Genomic DNA, 19,297 nt, shown 5'->3' with positions numbered 1-19,297 from the left:
AGCATGCTGGCGCCTCGTGGGTTAGTAAAACCTGTAAAAAGCGGACCGAATAATATGTACTCATACAGGGAGTATACTTAATACTCGTCGAACTGATGGTTTGGTACAGAACATCTTACTCCTAAAATTTTAAAATAAACCTGATTTCTCTCACTTTAAGTGCGCGCAAATGTAATAAAAATAACTTGTAACTTACACCAAAATGCCAAATGATAAAAATTAAAGTACAACTCTATATGAAGACTCGAACAGGTATAGGCCACAGGACTTGAATTACAAACAAGTCTTAATTGAACCGAAATGAATCTATCCTGTATAATTATTTGACTAATGAAATAAATGAATAAAAAAATGTATCCGTCTAGACGTACCTCGGCGAGAAAAAAAAATTAGTTCAACCTATTTTTGCCGTCGGCGTTCAAACCGCCAACCAGGCACGTTATAGGATCTGACCTATATATATACTAGATATAGGTCAGTGGTTAAAACTGACGTCATGCGCATAACCGCGCCTTCAACCTATTTTTGCCGTCGGCGTTCAAACCACCAACCAGGCACGTTATAGGATCTGACCTATATATATACTAGATATAGGTCAGTGGTTAAAACTGACGTCATGCGCATAACCGAATTCATAGCAAACACTCTGACACTGACTCTGATTAGCAATACCAGCAACATTCTGATTGTATTGATGAAACACAGAAAAATTATACTAAATGAAACGTCGCCCCTACCTCGTTGGTTGCCGTCGCCCGACAGTTCAGTACCAAAACGTTTTGAATCTCTAAATTCCTTTTCCAGATATTCAAATTTTGATTTTATTTGGCTGCAGAAACTGTTGTTAGGGTGGTAAAGAGTATTTTCGTAAGCCTTTGTCTTATATCTCTAGCGATAATCCGAGAAATGCGAAAGTGATACGCATTCATAAGGCGTGGTTGATGATAGAGTCGTGATTGATGTAGAGTCGTAATATGTGCACCTTTGGCCACGATTCAAAACAATAGTTAATGAAATGATAAACCTCATTAAGCCTCATTATCATCTCATCTATTGTTTGAATTGCATTCGAACGCGACCAAAATGCGACGTATAACCTAGGCCTTAGGGTACGTAGAGTTAGGAATTGCAATGATCAGCATTTATGGAATAATGTTATTACGCATGTGCGAGGGGTCATCACTCGTATCCAGAGTAGTATATCTTTTGACCATTCCAGTAAAGTAGCAAAATGTTGCAAATTAGTACCAGCTTTACTGTTACGGAATATATTTCTTTGATCTTGTCCGCCAACCACATTTTAACGCCACCTCCTGCCTGAGACATCTGTTTGTCACTGCAATATGAGGGAAATAGAGCTGGACAGGGGGGGAAGATGAGATTCGAGAACAATCAGTACTATACAAGACAAAACAAAGGAGTCTGATATTTTTCATTTTTCATCTTAGGGTAAATGAAATATTGCGATCAACATCTCCAGTAAGTAATAATAATGACATACTTTGCATGTGCATGCTTTTAATATTCGAAATGTAATTTTATAAAATACATTTAATTTGAATTGAGATCGTGGTTTATTATATATACGTGTTATGCTCTAAGTACAGTACATATAGCCCCCTCGTGTAGCTGTTGTGTAATTTTTTTTAAGTCTAAGATCATTATCCAGATCAAAATAGTCTCGGAGGCATTGTCCCACGTTCCTAGGCTTTTCATTTAATACATTTGCGCTCAAATTTGGCAATAAATCTGAGCATATTCACTTTCTGTGGGGCAAAAGTACAGTACCCATACCAGGGCCCAAGGATACACAAATCGTCAAGTAACGTTTGCAGCCACTGTAATTTAGCCAAGCGATTGAAAGCATTAGTTTGTAGTAAACTGCAATGACCTAGTATCACCTATTTTGCAACTAAACAGTTTTGGCAAATACAGTAACAATGTGATTTCACAAACAATAATAAGCAGTATTTTTGCAATGCATTGGCCCTTAGTCTTTGATTGGGAGATGAACTGTTATCTATGAGATCTCTCCAAGAGCTACCAGTGTAGGCATAGTGTTTGGATTAGGTATGGGGATTTATGGTTAGGTACATTGTTTGCAATCTTAGACATACTGGTAGTTATTTAGTTTATTAAATTCTATCATAGTAAGTATTGCTGCTTATTACACCAATGGCGGCAATGCTTTCCTTTTTTTCCTCAATGTCAGTGGTCCACCAGGATTTAATTTTCTGCAGGGCAGTGGACAAACAATTATTTCCAGACATTTACACCAGGCAACATTGTAAATGTATGTCAAGCACATTGACAAAAATATAATGAAATTTCACTGAATTATCAAAGAGAATTTGGATTGTAATTGGGTCCTGGCTTCTTGCATGCTGGATGTATCTTGTGTAATATATCAACAAACAAAAGTAAACATAGAGATAAAAACTATTTCCAGAGTAGTAAAAATGGGTAAGTTATGAAATTGTATGAGCTTAATCACTGCACCAGTGTATATTATATTTGTCGTTTACAATTATATCTTTTGACTATACCATTGCACTTTTATTTTGGTAGCTGAACAATGCTTTCATTATCAAGAATATGTCGACCTTTTTTAACTGCTGTTCTGCAAAGGTGCAGTTCTCAGAAATTCAAAGGCCAGGCTGCCCGAGCAATTCAAACAAGAACAGAAACAAAATATAGCAGAAATGTGTTTTGGGGTTGTGCAATTGCAGGCTCGCTTGGTACTGGGTTTCTCTTCTTGTATGGTCAAGATTCACTGAATGCTTGGTCTTTATCTAAGGAAAATCCATCTCCACCCTCTTCGCCTTTGTATTCAAAAGAGGATGTGGCAAAACACAACTCTCCACAAAACGGTATCTGGGTGACATATGGAGGGCAAGTATATGATATCACAGAGTTTGTGGGTGTACACCCTGGGGGAGATAAGATTCTGTTGGCAGCTGGGGGAGCACTTGAGCCTTTCTGGGCTATGTACGCAGTACATCAAACTGATGAAGTTTTCAAGATGTTAGAAGAATATTGCATTGGAGAACTAAAGGTATGGCCTTCATGTCCAATTGTTAAGTTAGGCATATCCTGGTGAGATTCTTGTGCACCTTCTCTGAGATTTTGTCTCCTGCTAAATATTTGTTCACTTCATCAAAGTTATACAATAAGTTAAACAATAATGTTTGTGCTTCTGGTATCACTGACAAATGTAGTAAAATTGAGTGGTATTAGACCATAAATAACAAGATATGGCTGAATTTCATCATTATCTTTTTTCCAACCTTCCCAAATCTGTGCACCAAAATCCATTGTGTTGAGTTATGTACAATCATGCTATAAGTGGACACCCTAAAAAGCCTATACCTACATATAACTGAAAGCATCTAACTGTGACATATGAATAGGGTGAAATTATATTGAGAGTAAATAGTTTTTAAGACACATAAAAAGCTTATATTTCTGTGTAAGGTATTACATTGCTATAATATCTGCAAAATATAAAGAAAATCTCGAGTTAGCGCCAGCAGCTCCTTAATTAACATTAAGAGAAGGAGCCTTCGCTGATAAAAAGTGAAGATTTCATGTAGCATTGTTTTTTAACCACGGGCCTATACGAGATATAGTATAGACTATTATAGGTCAGTGACTGAACCTCTTCTTTTTGACGTATTTTTACCCTGATTCTAATCAACATAACCCTAGAAAGGTGTTTCTCTGTCATTGAAAACCCGCTAAATTGATTTTAAGGCGGAAGATAAGAAGTCTGTAGTTGATACGAACGACCCATACCGCAATGACCCAGAACGCCACCCGTCGCTTGTCGTACGCTCCAAGAAACCGTTCAACGCGGAAACCCCCCTAACCTTACTGGGGGACAGCCTAGTCACACCTAATTCCCTCTTCTACGTACGAAACCATTTGCCGGTTCCCGAAGTTGACCCGAAAACCTACCGACTTGAAGTGAATCTCGGAAATGGAACTAAGCCACGTAGCTTAAGTCTGGACGAACTGAAGACGAAATTCAAGCAACACACTTTGACTGTTGCGATTCAATGCGCTGGTAACAGACGCGATGAAATGAACGGTATTAAGAAAGTGAAGGGCCTCACCTGGGCCGAGGGGGCTATAGGGAATGCTCAGTGGACTGGGGTCAAATTACGTGACGTATTACTCGAGGCTGGATTCAAGGAAAGCGAGATTGACGCGGCAAAGCATGTTCAGTTTGAAGGTATGGACGTTGACGTTGCAAAAGCCCCGTACGGTGCTTCCGTGTCTCTTGGAAAGGCCTTGGATCCTCAGAGCGACACGCTGATCGCATTTGCCATGAACGGTGAAGATATCCCTAAGGACCACGGTTATCCCGTGCGGATCATCATCCCGGGTGTGGTCGGTGCGAGGCAGGTGAAGTGGTTGAATAGAATCGTGATTGCTGACGAAGAAAGCCGTTGTCACTGGCAACGCAATGATTACAAGGGATTCTCACCGAGCACCGACTGGGACACTGTTGACTTCACTTCGATGCCCTCGATTCAGGACCTGCCTGTGCAGTCGGCCATATGTGAACCCGCCAACGGCGCGGTTCTGGAGGCTGGTACTGAAGAGTTTACCGTCAAAGGATATGCGTGGAGCGGTGGTGGTCGAGGCATCGTAAGAGTCGATGTTTCACCTGATGGAGGTAGGTGTGCAGGATAATGTCTGGCTTAGAGTCAAAGTTTTTGTGATAACAATAGAGATTCTGCCCAAGTGGAACCGTAATTGCCAGGCGATATACTGACCAGGGAGCTACGTGTTAGCGTCTTCAAACAACTGCCAAAAATAGACAAAAAAATTTTTTCGACCTAAGGGCCTTAGTCTGGAGAGTTAGTTCTTCTAGTTATTCCTTTGTTACGAGAGAGAACTCTCCTGACGAAAACCCTTAGGTCGAAACCTCAAGAAATTTTTGTTGTCTATTTTAGGCAGTTGTTATACGACATTTAATGCGACATAATTGACAAAGGGTTATTAATTCACTCCAATGTTTGTCAAACATTATTTAAACTGAAGAAAGTTTACCCGTGCTAAATTTCAACGATGTCATTGCAAACATTTTGACTGAAATTTTGAACTCTCAAGGACTTGATGCTGTGTACAGTAACTGTGACAAAGTCGTGATGACGAGACTCTCGATAAGTAACTCAGAAAAGCAGTTGATTAGTTCGGCCTGGTGATAACATGGATATTTCATGCAAACACTCTACCATTTCCACCGCTGCGTAAATTTTCAAAAACATGATCAAAAAGACTGAGCAAAGAATTCTATTGGTCGACTTTTCAAACCATGTCATGATGGACCATATCTAGCTCCGGTTTAACATAATTTCGTCCATCTTATAGGAAAGACGTGGCAAATCGCTGAACTAAAGAAGTCCGAGCAACCTGAAGGCAGGGCCTGGGGCTGGACTCTTTGGGAGGCAGCCATTCCAGTCCAGAATCGGGATACTGTCGAAGTTTGCTGTAAAGCTATAGATTCATCCTACAATAGTCAACCAGAAAATGTTGCTCCGATATGGAATTTGCGCGGTGTCTTATCCACTGCTTGGCACAGAGTTAAGGTGACAGTGCCACCAGATGAAGAATGACAATTTGACCCTGGTTAGCTGGAAATTATGTTAATTCCTAATGTGATCGAAAAATATTAAAATATTACTTTCACTTATTAAACACAATATAGTAAAGACATCAGTAAATTATGAAGATAGCTAGCTTGGCACAGGCAGATATTGTATATTTTTATATTATAACAATACAAAACAAGCAGTTTGGCCGTAGCTTCGGGTAACGTCTCAGTCAAGAGTGGCATAAAAACTGACTAAAATAGGCCTTTGTCAGGAGTCATACTAGCCTACCTGACGATAAAGGCCCTTAGGTCGAAGCGTCGAGACGTTTTTTGATTTCTAATTTTGGGAGTCGTTATAACTGTAGGGGAAAATACTTCTAATACCCTTGAAAGTGCAACAAAAATTTGCTCAGAAAATACCGAAGACGCAAAGAAGCGCCTTCAGAGGCGTTGCCGGGTGCAAGTCTGTCTATGCCTAAAAATATCACAAAGTTCCTAATATTATATATCTTCTATGCAGGCTTAATGAGAATTAGTTTGAATCAGTTTATCATGATTTATGAATAATGCTATGTTTTATTAGTTGGTAGTAAGGCTATGAGCTTTTATTGTATAGAATAGATCAGTTTTTTATATCATCAAGTACACTTCGTTGTGTTACTGTTCATGAGAAAAGATTGCTTTTCTGAAGTTTTTCTATTTTTATGTTTATCTGAATAATTATATGCATAGAGCTACTAAATAAAATTTATCTGTTTTTCCACAACTAAGCCGATGGCAACGTCTTGTACAACATGCATCACTACGCACGAGTTTAGTTTTGGTACGAATGAAATTGATACGGAGAAATTAGGACCGTATAATTAGGTAGTCATAATTTCATGATTAAAAATAGTTTATAAACAGATAAAATTGGTATACTGATGAAATTTGACTGGCTTTTGGGCAAACAAAACTTCATACGTATATACCAATTTCTTGTGTAATATACGCATTATCAAAAATTGTGCGTCGTAGTGTAAATAGGGCTTGAGTTAACTTAGTCGAGTTTAAGTCGAGTTTAATACGAACAATTGCGTGATATTTTGGTGCTATTTATTATACCAGGGCTTCTATGCCGGGGGTTTTTTCTCGGTATTGATAATGTTCTTACCGGTGTCTTTTCCCCGACCGCAAACGGTGATGTACAAAACCTTGTAATATGAGTGGCTTTGGACTCTCAGATTTGTGCAACGCATGACGGCCTAAAACGTGGGCAAAACAACTGCAAATAACTTTATTTATTTTGCAATGCTTTTTACAACAAACAAACAATTGAGGAACGTCTTCTAAAGGAGTGCATGCGAGATTTTCCGCTTATTTTTAAACCCAGATTTTGATGCACGTTTGATGTTGCAGACGTTTGAATCAAAGGAGCGATAACAAATAGTTCATGCTGTGAAAACAACCTAACAATTTAACCGACTAGCTTTAAGTTGGATGCGTTCCTGTCCGCTTGAAAGTATGTTTTTAGGTAAAGCCCTCGAAATTTGAGCTGATGGGCAATTTTGCTGCGGATTTCAGCAAGCAATAACGATCTTTTGACAGAGAAAAGTTTGGAATTTGTTACAAAACAGATCGCATTAGAGTCGAGCATTTTCCCAGCGAAGTGTCAAAAACCGGCTGGATACCGATTTACGGTTGTCATGCAAATTACGATCATAACATTTTGGGGGTAATTAAAATTTGTTCAAGCGATTTTGTCACTTTCCTTGGCGTTGTCTTTGCGTTTAGAGCTGAGTATCGAACGCGTTCATAAAATCTTACCACCATGTCTCTTAGCGACGACGAGATAGCCGAAATCAAGGATACGTTTTTGATGTTCGATACAACGGGTAATGACAAAGTCACGGTCGACGAGGTTGGCAACATTATGCGTTCTTGCGGGCTGAATCCAATGGGCGAAGAGATTGACAAGTTCGTGGACGAACTGGGCAAAGGAGCAGAGATCGATTTCGAGCAGTACCTCGGTTTCCACGAGGAATGCTCGAAAAAGGGAAACACCGGCACAATCGAGGGCTTTATGGAAGCGTGGAAGTGTTTCGACCACGAGGGAAACGGCTTCGTTGGCAACGCAGAGATTCGCCATGTCTTGACGAGCATGGGGGATAGGATGACCGACGAAGATGTCGATGAAATTCTCGAGGGCAAAGAAGACGCCGAAGGTCTAGTAAACTACGAAGAATTTAGTAAATTTGTCATGTCTGGTTGAGCTCCGCGATTTAGAAACATTTGGCACTCGTGATTTTGACTATTTCTGCAAACAGACGCGCGGACTTGTGTTTAGGATCTCTGTTTTAGGTTTTTGTATCAATAACAAATTTTATAGACTTTATATTTCTATAAACTACTGCTATATGGTTGAACCAGGCAAATTTAGAACTTCTCGCAGTCTTTTCTGCAAAACAGACGAACAGAATTTTAGTTCATGTTGGGGGGCGTTATTTCCTTTACAGGTTTTGACATGTCCCAGTTTTGTCACCTTTTTGTATTGATTCATTGTGTATTTTTATTGCTGTATAAATATTATAAGTATATTTTGCCTCGCTCGACTTTTTTGTAGTTTTGAACAAAACTCAATGACAATGAGGTTTACTACGGCAGGTTACCACCATATATGGACAATTTTCTCGATCGCAAAGATCGCCGCGGTGAATGTCCAATATATCTATCCGGAGCATATCTTTAATACCGATGGTATGTAAAATTGGCCGCTGTCAAAATGGGGCTGTGAATGGATGCTAAAATGGTGTTAAAAATTGAATTAAGCGTCGTTGATTACGGGTTTCTTTGGATTTACAGAAACTGAATGAACGAATTCAATTCATTTAACACAATTCAAAATTATTGGTGACTGATTAATCGATAACAATCTATATGTAAACATTTCCAGGTAATTAATACGCATGAAAATGCCATTGGCATTGACTTCATAAGGCTAAAGTGTTTATTCAGCTTTTTCCACGTTTGATGGAAGATTCATGGAAGACTCATTTTGGCTTGGATGGATAAAAATCGGAATGAGGTGCTACAAAGTCAAAAAGCAAAATTATTTCATGTTTTGTGCAATTTACGCGGCAGGGAATTAATAAAGTCCTTGGACTCCAAAGAACTGATAAATTCTAGAAATTCACTTTATCAAGTCTGTGCGTTAATTTCAATATAAACTAAAATAACTTTAAACATATTAGTAATCACGACCTCGTTACCAGGGCCTTTGGGACTTTATATGGGCGGTGGGGCTGGGGCGAGAGAAAAGGCCCTGGTAACGAGGTTCTAGTAATCAGTCCTTACAACGATGGAACTCCGAAAGGTCGCCGTATTTTGGTCTGTTAAGCAACACTGTACTCAGACTCATTTAGTTTTTTTGTTTGCTTATGACGTAATGATGTCACAACCCGTCATATTGATTCTGCTAAGTGTACTTATACTTTTCAAGAGAACAAACGATTGGGTTTACTTTCTCTTATTGATTATTTGGCGAGTCCTCTACACTGACGTCATAACGAAAGATCTTTGGCAGACTGGTTCAAGCAGAATAAATTTCATGTTAATGAAAGTCAAGGTAACCACCTGAATAACGGTCAAGGTTATAACGGCTAAGTTTTCAAGTCAAGTTGATAAGTGTCAAGTTGATAAGTGTCAAGTTGATAAGTTAAAGTTAATATTAAAGCCAAGTTTAAAATGTTTTGTTGAAATTTTAAAAACTGCATGTTAGGGTCAAGATGCCAGTAGAAATTTAACTGTATTTCACTGAGAAAATATGCACAGGATGTGAGGATGAGTTTAACATCATTTCGAGTCACAAGCTGACAAGCTTACGTTTACCACCGAATTTTGACCCAAAATTGTGTCGTTGAAAAAGCAAGCTGAAATATTTCGATGCAAATAGTGTAATTTTCATTGGAAGTACATCATAAGATGTAGGTTCTTAAATTTGCTCAACCTCTGCAATCTCGTTCCCCGAGCCCGCGATTTCTCTGGCCAGAAAACAAAGGTTCTGGAATAATCGAAATCAGAAATGATTCCGATTGGTCGTTCACGCCGTTTCAATTTTGAAATACAAAAAACCGTTATAAACCGGAACCAGGATATCTGGCTTCCGGTTTGTATTATTCCAGAGCCTTTGTTTTCTTGCCAGAGAAATCGCGGGCTCGGGGAACGAGATTGCTTTCGAGCAACCGGCCCCTCGCCCCTCAGCCTAGTCCCTAGGCCTCATTGCGCGGGTTTTAAAATCAGTGACGTAACCGACGTATAAGAGGCCTAGGGACTAGGCTGCTTGCCCCTGCTCATCTAATAGCGTACGAGACTACGAGATTGGGGGCTGCGCAAACGCAAACGACGAGGGGCTGCTCGCCCCTGTTCATCTGGCAAGTACGAGATTCACCTTGGTACGAGATTAGCTCAGTGAACGCAAATAAGAGTTTACTGGATTAGCTTGCTCTACAAGAGCCACTTTAAATAAATTGGTTTGTAGGTACACCACGTAAGTATTTAATAGAGAGGTTAAGATACCCCAGTTCCGGTGTACGGGTACGGATAACCTTATTTTGTTCAGTGAATTTCCATCAGTGTTTCGCAATTAATTCGACAATTCTTTTCCAGTAGACTTTAGCCTCTTGAGGTAAAAATGATTTGTATTATGAAACGTGCAAACAACAAGAAATTCCAATGAATAAATTATGGCTACCCGTACCCGTACCCGGGGTATCTTAACCTCTCTAACACTGCAAAGGTTTCGGTCCGTTAAACCACATCCGGGCCTTCATCACCAGAAGCATATTATAAGAGCCACTTTGCTGCTTATACACGACGTAACTCTCTGGTACTAAATCACACCGCTGTTTGTGCGCTGGCTCAAGTGGGGGATTCACTGGTCAGCGAAGAAAATAGACACAAAAAGTTTAATAAATTTTATTTCGTTTGCTGCTCGTAAAGTATGTATTCTGATCTGTTTTTCAACGTCGACGGTGGCTATTTAGAGGGTTTAGTTCGTGGATTTAGATCAGGTATTCTTAGGAGGACGGATTATCATAATCTTGAGCAATGCGAGACATTGGAAGGTTGGTATTTTAAATGAATTATACAATACATTTGTTTCTTTCATGGCGGTCATGTGATTGATGTTTGTGCTTTCTTTCTCATATTTTTCTCTCGCGTATTGATATGTCGTATCAAAATTTCTACTTTGTTATTTGTGTGTGTTACTTTGTTTTATGCGTCATGGTTGTCATCGGCTGACAGATTTTTCTCTGCAATTTCAGGCTTTCAGCCTTTTTAAAGATGTACAAAAAATTGTAATAATTAAATTATTAACTATCCAGTTTTTGTATTTGTCGTTTCTGTTAGGCAGACTTCAAGATTGCAAATTGAGCGGTCAAAATTTAAAAACAATCATATTAAACAAGCAGAAGACATCAAAATCCCTAATATTTCGGTTGCACAAATCACAATGTTTACTGGTCTACTAGACACTTCACAGACTTCATGACACACAGACTTCACAATACAGATCAAAGGTATATTGTAAGCACCCCTGGTTATAGATATTATTCTTTTCTAGACCTAAAACTCCACCTACAGAGTACAGATTATGGTAGTTTTCTTCAAAATGAGGCTGGTCCTCTTTCTGTCTCTGTGATTGACGATAGACTCAGAGAAAAGATGGTTGCAGAATTTCGACATTTAAGGAATCAAGCTGTTGAACCACTGGCAACGTTTATGGATTATGTTACGTATGTATCATTGAAGCTATGTTATTACAGTTGACTTCATGACTCATTATAAACCCATTTCAAACATAGTTTAGCACATTTGAGTGTGAAAATTGTGAAAATTATCTAAAACTTTCACTTCTGAATTACATGCAGTTGGCTGTTAATGATGATGAACATTTGGCCTATCCATCGACCATAGTTACATCACATTTTATAGCCAGTCTTTATTTACCACTACGGTACCTGCTAGGTTATTCCAGCTGGTTTAACTAAGACAGACGTAAACAGTTTAAAGCAATAGGAGGAGGATCAAGGCACTAGGCTCTTGCGGCAGTTTTCCACTGTCACTTTTTTGCACATACATACATGCACGTAAAAGTTTAAAATCATTTGAATGATACTTATAAAATCTACAATTGAATAGATGCATGTAGGGTTGGACTCAATGATTTGGTATTTTTTATTCTGGCATAAAATTAATTATATAACAACTTAGAAGGTTTTAGGCTTTTATGTGCGTGCACAGTGTACGTACATACTTGCGAAAAATGCGACAGTGGAAAGCAGCCCTAATTCCCGATCTTTTTTAGGGTATACATAGTCCATGAAATTTGTCATTTTTGTTTTCCATAGGTACAGTTATATGATAGACAACATAATTTTACTGATAACTGGCACACTTCACGAAAGAACTATTACAGAACTAATTCCAAAATGTCATCCACTTGGAAGTTTTGAGGAAATGGCCTCAATCAATATTGCGTCAACCCCAGTTGAGCTTTACAATGCTGTTTTAGTTGATACACCACTAGGTAAGTTAGAAGGGTGTACCGGTATGTAATTGGTGACAGTTTGCAATCACTAGGGAAACATCAGTGGGAACAGAGTGGTTATAAGATGTTGCTTCACAAAAATCTATTGATATTTTTCTGCCTTATTTTATGTCCTGGTAGAAACAATCCATACTGGAGTAAATTAAAGCTAGTACCTATAATAAATAGGTTATAGTTTATAATGTAAAAAGTGAATCATGAATGATCAAGAACATCAATAAACACAGACCCATGTTTGACAACATAAATTGCTCATATATGAAATCTTTTAAAATTTGCTGGGGAATTTTTACTTCCAAAGTCTGAAAAAAATTTGGGCTGGAGTTTCCTGACAGGTAGACAAATTAAACAGAGAATATTTAAGGAAAAGAGAGCAAATGTTTTCTCAACAATATTTCCTCCTTTGCGCTGACTTTTAAAAGAGTTTGTGAAAAAATGAAAATAATATAATGCAAAAATAAAACAATGTGAAAAAACCTTTGAAAAAAGGTTTTAAATGGCACTTTACCATTACACAATAACCTCACTATATATAGATTACTGCAATACATATGTATACCCCAAAATTTAGCCAAAGGCAGACCTAGTTAATCTTTTTTCATATTTCATCTCATATTTCTAGCACCATTCTTTGTGAAGTGCATATCCGAGCAAGATTTGGATGAAATGAACATAGAGATTATTCGTAATACATTATACAAGGTCATACGCATTCTTTTAGTTCCATGTTATTTCCTGTGAACTAAGCTCAAAACTTTTTGATATCCTATATATAGCCTTTTTGCTTATTTTTTCTTTAAATATTTTAGGCATACCTCGGAAATTTCTACAAATTTTGTGAGGACCTCGGTGGCGTGACAGCGGAAGTGATGTGCCCAATCTTACAGGTAAAATATTACAGGTCTTTCCTTTATTAAAATGCGATGCAAATGGACCATTCCCGTATTAAAGTAAATCCTGAACTAGGAAAATTTGTCGGTTCTGAGGTATAAAGCTGGAGAGAGCATGCCAAAATTAATAAAAAGGGAAAGTTTGGTTGCGAAATGTTGACCCAAATTTTTTATAAATTAGTATTAAGTTTACCAAACGTTACCAATTCTCGAATTTATACAAAATTTGCCAACTTCGCATGCTGATATTTTTCACATTCTACAATATTTCGCCACCAAACTTTCCCATTTTACTAATTTTAGGATGCTCTTTCCAGCTGTATACCTCAGAACCGACGAATTTTCCTAGTTCAGTATTTTAATAGGGTCCATTGCGTTCACGTGTTTATTTCGAAATTAGTTTTTAAATGATTTTTCACTTCTTCCATGAACTTTGCACAAAAACTAAGAACGGAAGATTGTAGTGTGAATTAACACTTACCAGCACTGACTTGCACTGACAATATTTGTACGATCGTATCTATCGCGCGAGAAAAACGGATTCTTCGTCCTCGTTCTTGTGTGTGAATAAGTACATAGCACTGCACGTGTAGTTTAATTGTAGACAAAATCAAAACTTTACCGCCGCACCAAAAGTCACCAAAGCCTTTCAGTTTCATGTTTCTTGCTTGAGCGAGATCAAAAACGATAAAAATAATTCAACCCATCCGATAGTGGGAATCCTTTGTTGTTTAATTAGTGGAGCAAAGCCTTCAGTTTCATGTTTCTTGCTTGAGCGAGAACAAAAACGGTAAGAATAATTCAGCCCATCCGATAGCGGGAATCCTTTGTTGTTTAATTAGTGGAAGCCATGCATTTATCTGTCTCGTTTGACCAGACGTTTTGTCGCCAGAATTTCGAATAGTGTTCTGTCATTTTGGTTTGCTCTTTAGTTAGTTTAGCTTTTCTCTGTTTTTTAGCCGCTATTTTTTAAATGTTCACACGCCAGTCCGGTCTCTTTTGCAGTAGGCCTTTTTAGGAACTCTTTATGCTTCACTAAAGTCCATGACCATGTAATAATTACGTTGTTCTACGTCGATCCTTGCGTGTACGACGTCATTTTTAACTTTTAAGCGATTTTAGTCGGCAGACTGCAATCGGAATATATCAAAACAGTTTGATATTTGCGAATTAAAAATTAAAATCGGCCGACTAAAATCGTACGACAAAAATTGCGTCGTGCATGTGCGCCTGTATGGCTTAAACTGCTAAAGCCTAAAGCCTAGTAAAGGCCCAATATTTTATAGCATTTGTTCGCAAAGGAAAAAAATGAAAATCATTTGTGTTCTAAAATTGCACAATAATAACAGGGCGTTTTCATTTGATCTTTTCTACCTTCCGTTTCTAGTATCTTCTGTAAATCACTTTACTTCAAACCATTATTAGCCGGCTTTCATGGTGGCGATATAAGGCCACTTGAGGCCAAGGCATGACAGGGGGTTGTTATAATGTTTGAGTGAATACGAAATCTAGATTAGAATTAGATTTTGCAAATTAAAAAAGCGAAAATTACTGCATAGAAACAGTTTCCAAGAAACGTAGACTTTTTAAAAACACACCTCTTATGCTAAGTATTGTCATTGATAAACATCATTCATATTGACTTTATTGTGGTCATAAACATGGATGACAAGCAGTCAAGGAAAATGTTTTTTCAGACAGAAATGCGTGACTGTATATTTTATAGCTTGTCTACAATATAGGACCGTTCCAAAAAATACGTGACGCTCTTTTCCCTTTTTAGCCTTTTTAACGCCCACCTCCCTCTCCGTGACGTTGTTTGACGATTAAAAATATACTTTGAGTTTGACTTCAGAACTAATACCTTTTAGGGTAATTTTAACCTTTTTGAATTTACCTCCTAGAAAGTTACGTGACGCTAAACAACATATACCCCCTCCCAATTCCCCTCCCACCACTGATCTAATAGTACACTGCATAATAAATTCATCGGTTCCTCCTCCACGCACAAAATATTAGATGATTCATGTATATCCGATTCACTGATATCAAATAATCGTAACGCTCGTATTTCCACAAGACTAATTTTTCTGCCCGAAGCGTAAGCAAAATCATACCGCAATGTGTTTGATTTTTAAAAGATGGAAAACGTTGCGGCAAACATTCTTCGTCGTTTTCTACTGAGCTTGGCCAATTTGTGTTTTCAAAACTATTTTTTTGCAACTTTGTCATCCGGCAACATATTGTCATTAGTGACTAAAGGAATACTAAATGGTTTTCCGTGCAGGGTTGCGTGATACTGCATGCACGCGGGAAGTTGCGAGACTTTCGGAAAGCGTGAAAAAGGACGAAAGTCGAGCAATTTTCAAAGTGCAGTATCACGCAATCCTGCATGGAAAACTATTTAGTATTTTCTTTATAAAATGACTACAATGAAACGACGGTCCAATTTCCCGCGCAAAGCGGCATTGTAAACTTTCCGTGCAGGATTGTCTCATACTGCACGCCTACGAACCAATAAAATTGCGTGTTTCATTGTAGTTATTATATAAACCCCTTTACTCCCCGTGACACCCTCTCAAACACCCCCACCTCAGAGCGTCACGTATTTTGGGAACGGTTGCTAAATTAAATCGGTCTTCTTTACGATGACGAATATTCGCCATTTTGAGGTACGTCTGGAACTGGTTTTAACGATATTTAAAGCAATTTTTAAGAATCAAAAGACCATGTATATGCAAAATAAATTTTGTCTAAAATTAAAACAACTGCCGTTACGAGATCTTACGCGCGTGATTTTGAAAACCTCTACCCCAAAATGGCGTATTTTCCATCGTGCAGAGAAAGACTAATTAGTTTGATGCGTGGTCTTGTTTTTTTTTTGACAAAAATTTTCTTTTATAATTTGTAGTTCGAAGCAGACAGGCGAGCATTCATGATCACCATCAATTCGTTTGGTACAGAACTCAGTAAAGATGATCGGGTTAAACTATTTCCAACGTGTGGTAAACTGAATCCCGAAGGTTTGGCGGTCCTTGCAAATGCCGATGAATATGACCAAGTGAAGGCAGTCGCTGATTATTACGCGGTAAGTCATGCATGCTGTTTCGGGAGGCATTCTTCACTACACTAGATGTATTGGGTCGGCACGGATAAAATGGTTACCCGCGTGCCCATTTCATCCGTGCTCGGCCTTTGTTTTGGTAGCCTGAGCACTAATAAAATTGGGCACGGGTACCCATTTTAGCCGTGCCGTGCCAATGAATTGAATGTGGTGTAAACAGTAAACGGGACTCTTATTCCAAGCCGAGGGTCGGAAAGTTATCAGTTTCCCACTGCTACTTGCAATGAAGATAACTCTTGTTAACAGCTTTACAGTTTTTATATGGTTTACTGTTTTTACATTGTACTTTCATTTGCACAGGACTACCGGAGATTGTTCGACGGAGCTGGTACTAACCCCGGTGAAAAGACCCTCGAAGATAGGTTCTTCGAGCACGAGGTAAAGCTCAACACCCTTGCGTTCGAACGGCAGTTTCATTTTGGTGTCTTTTATGCGTTTGTTAAGCTGAAAGAACAGGAGAGTCGGAATATAATATGGATTGCTGAGTGTATTGCGCAGAGGAATAAGGCAAAGATTGACAACTATATACCTATATTTTGACGGCAGAAGCTACGAAATGCACTGATAACTAAAATAATTGTAGTAATTTAATAAGCAATGTCATAAAAATTATGCATTAATGATCAATCAATAATCCTGGACAAACTAGGGACTACAAAGCCTAATTTATAGACACAACGAGTTTTCGCCACATCGACTAAGTAGTTCGCTACCATTGTATATAGAAATAAAAAAACTCGGTTCAGTGAATGAATTAATTAACACCACACGTGCCAGTCGACCAAAATCAGGACCAATCAGAAGCATACTTTGTCCGCAAACTTCGCCATAACTCAGACCTTTTAGAAAGGTCTATATACAATTGATCCTAGCGGAAAGTTTGAACCAATTTTCAAGTCTTCTGTGCCTAAATCTTTCGAGAAATTCTATTATTTTGTTTACAGAAAAGGTTTCATTCATCAGCCATGCAGGTGAATATTTAAATACAATTTTGGGTCCTAAGCAATGACACACGTAATTTTATCACGCTATGACGTCATCATTTGCTTATTGCCCAATGTATCAAGTTTTCAACAAAGTTGATGCTAAGTGAAATCTTTTTCAAGAAAAATTCTTCTTATCTTCTCCTCAGCATTGATTTTGTTCAAGTTTATTTTCTTTCCATTTTTCAACCTTATTTTCAAAATTTCAAATCTACTTTTACAAACATTTACTCTTTTGGTTCGAGTAAGGCTCTGGTTAAAGTGGTTCATAAAGGACTGGCCGATATGTTCGTCGTTTGGGACAGTAGCGTACGAGACACGATAATTGGGGGGGGGGGGCAAATATTCACATATTCGTATTAACAGACCTATAAAGACAATCGATTTGAAAAGAAATTAATCTTGAGCAACATGAATATATGAATATGTGCCGCCCAAATATCGTGTCTCGTACGCCACTGATTTGGGGGTTATTTTAACTTACTGAACGCTTGTAGAGAATTATGAACCTCGATAATTGCAATGCCAAGCCACGTGCATGATCCAACACCAGTTTTCTTCCTGATCCATTTTATAATGAAAAGCAACACACAGAGTTTATCACAATTACCATTAAGGTCTTTTCACATGATCCAATTCACTTCTGACGTATGGAATGTAGTCTGTTAGTGATCAAGCAGTAATGCACTGGCTTTTTTTATTCACTGCCCATATCAATGCAACAGACTGCAACACATCCATCAGAGGTGAATTGAATCCAACAAGATTGGATCGTGTGAACAGACCTTTACTTAGGTACCCAGCCAAAACTAATGACTTTGAAAGTGAGAAAAATACACGTACGTTTTGCAGTAAGAATGGGTCCGGATGCACAGTACAATATATATATATATAAGAAGCTTGGAAATACTCCATTTCACCTGGAGCAATATCACCCTCATCTATTCACGCTGAATGCAGAGCGCTCAATGTTTGACTCAGCATTCAACAAAATTATTCCAGTTGATTATAGATATCAGATGCTCATTTCTTTTAGCACATTTGTGCTTCAGTCCAGACGTTATATACAGCTCAAAGATTACTATTATTATTCCGTCACTGATTTAAAAAAAAATTGTGTTCAATTCATTTGTGGTTCAATCGCGTGCGTGTATCTGCACACGCGACCACGCCACGAGATATAAATAGAATTATATCTAAATATAGAATCACTTGTATATTAATAGATGTGATGTAAACAAAGGCTTATTGAATTTGTTCTGAAGGCTGAGTGAGTGTGTTTAAATATTAAATATAAAATTTCGGTTTGTGTATATTAAACAAATGATTGGCATAGTTACAAGGACGTTCGGTTGAGAAATATTAATTTTGTACACGCGTATAACAGCTTTCAACTAAACGGGGTTTTTTTAGCAATGCACTGTTTATTGAAATCGTACGGCACACTGGGTTCGTAATTGAAAATTGTAATTGTCTCAAACCCTTTGCTTGAGCAGTAAAGTCATCGGGAAAGTTTAGGAAAAACGAAAATGCGCCGGAAAGCGTTCGGTTTGATGCCGTCAAGTCCGAGGGCAAGTCTCAGTGATTTCAATTTCAAGTCGCCGTTCTTGTCGCCGTTCTTGGTCTTCTTGTCGCCGACTTTTCTCCTTGCTCCTTGACCTTGTTCATCCCTCGCTCTTTGCAGAATGCGATAAATCTCTCCAGGACCTTTTTACGGAAATTATACTTTTCCAATCCGCCGGGGATGACGGTCGAAAATATCGACCGATATTGAGCATTCTCAACTTCATGCAAATGCGCGCGAAGTGCCAGTCCCGTTACATTACCTAGTTACTTAATTGCAAACTTTCCTCAAAAGTAAATATTGCGATCATTGTCGCCCCGTGAGGATATTCCCACCAACACTCTCTCACGACACTGTGTGTATACTGTATGTATGCATTATAAAAGATCAAGCATGTTTGCCAAGTGAAACCAGATTACTAAACGATGCATGCAGTTTGCAGACTGTATGACTACGTCTATGATAAACAATCCTTGGGCGGATCGCTTGCTTTCTTTGAAGAGGTATCTTCGTGAAATTTCCTGTCTCATCTGAACGCCGCGAGT

The 19,297-nt window shown here is 38.3% G+C and overlaps 3 protein-coding genes across 3 annotated transcripts; all 3 read left to right on the top strand.

Annotated features, from left to right (window-relative positions):
* The first annotated feature begins 1,387 nt into the window (after positions 1-1,387).
* LOC114517351 (sulfite oxidase-like) lies at positions 1,388-6,307 on the top strand. Its single transcript, XM_028537045.1, has 4 exons — positions 1,388-1,479; positions 2,569-3,055; positions 3,754-4,681; positions 5,380-6,307. Exons 2-4 carry the CDS (start codon positions 2,576-2,578, stop codon positions 5,622-5,624), a joined length of 1,653 nt encoding a protein of 550 aa, XP_028392846.1. The 5' UTR covers positions 1,388-1,479; positions 2,569-2,575; the 3' UTR covers positions 5,625-6,307.
* Positions 6,308-7,321: 1,014 nt separating this feature from the next.
* LOC114517029 (myosin light chain 3, skeletal muscle isoform-like) lies at positions 7,322-8,193 on the top strand. The gene has a single exon (XM_028536672.1). The coding sequence runs from the start codon at positions 7,413-7,415 to the stop codon at positions 7,851-7,853; it is 441 nt and encodes a 146-aa protein (XP_028392473.1). The 5' UTR covers positions 7,322-7,412; the 3' UTR covers positions 7,854-8,193.
* Positions 8,194-10,490: 2,297 nt separating this feature from the next.
* On the top strand, positions 10,491-18,461 carry LOC114517028 (V-type proton ATPase subunit d 1-like). The gene is made up of 7 exons (XM_028536671.1): positions 10,491-10,704; positions 11,205-11,376; positions 11,992-12,170; positions 12,814-12,893; positions 13,001-13,078; positions 15,993-16,169; positions 16,506-18,461. The coding sequence occupies exons 1-7, from the start codon at positions 10,581-10,583 to the stop codon at positions 16,743-16,745; spliced, it is 1,050 nt and encodes a 349-aa protein (XP_028392472.1). The 5' UTR covers positions 10,491-10,580; the 3' UTR covers positions 16,746-18,461.
* The last annotated feature ends 836 nt before the right edge of the window (positions 18,462-19,297 follow it).

Source organism: Dendronephthya gigantea, unplaced genomic scaffold (genome assembly GCF_004324835.1).
Source record: "Dendronephthya gigantea isolate DGI-Jeju-01 unplaced genomic scaffold, DenGig_1.0 000007F, whole genome shotgun sequence".
NCBI classification, from domain to species: Eukaryota; Metazoa; Cnidaria; class Anthozoa; order Malacalcyonacea; family Nephtheidae; genus Dendronephthya; species Dendronephthya gigantea.
Note: the sequence above shows the minus strand (reverse complement) of the source record. Positions and strands in the feature narration are given on the sequence as shown.

Excerpts from the sequence above, each read along its gene's own strand:
- LOC114517351 (XM_028537045.1), top strand. The coding sequence starts at position 2,576 with ATGCTTTCATTATCAAGAATATGTCGACCTTTTTTAACTGCTGTTCTG. Across the intron at positions 3,056-3,753 it reads ATTGCATTGGAGAACTAAAG|GCGGAAGATAAGAAGTCTGT; the intron begins GTATGGCCTTCA and ends ATTGATTTTAAG. Across the intron at positions 4,682-5,379 it reads CGATGTTTCACCTGATGGAG|GAAAGACGTGGCAAATCGCT; the intron begins GTAGGTGTGCAG and ends TCCATCTTATAG.
- LOC114517029 (XM_028536672.1), top strand. The coding sequence starts at position 7,413 with ATGTCTCTTAGCGACGACGAGATAGCCGAAATCAAGGATACGTTTTTG.
- LOC114517028 (XM_028536671.1), top strand. The coding sequence starts at position 10,581 with ATGTATTCTGATCTGTTTTTCAACGTCGACGGTGGCTATTTAGAGGGT. Across the intron at positions 12,171-12,813 it reads TTTAGTTGATACACCACTAG|CACCATTCTTTGTGAAGTGC; the intron begins GTAAGTTAGAAG and ends TCATATTTCTAG. Across the intron at positions 13,079-15,992 it reads TGATGTGCCCAATCTTACAG|TTCGAAGCAGACAGGCGAGC; the intron begins GTAAAATATTAC and ends TATAATTTGTAG.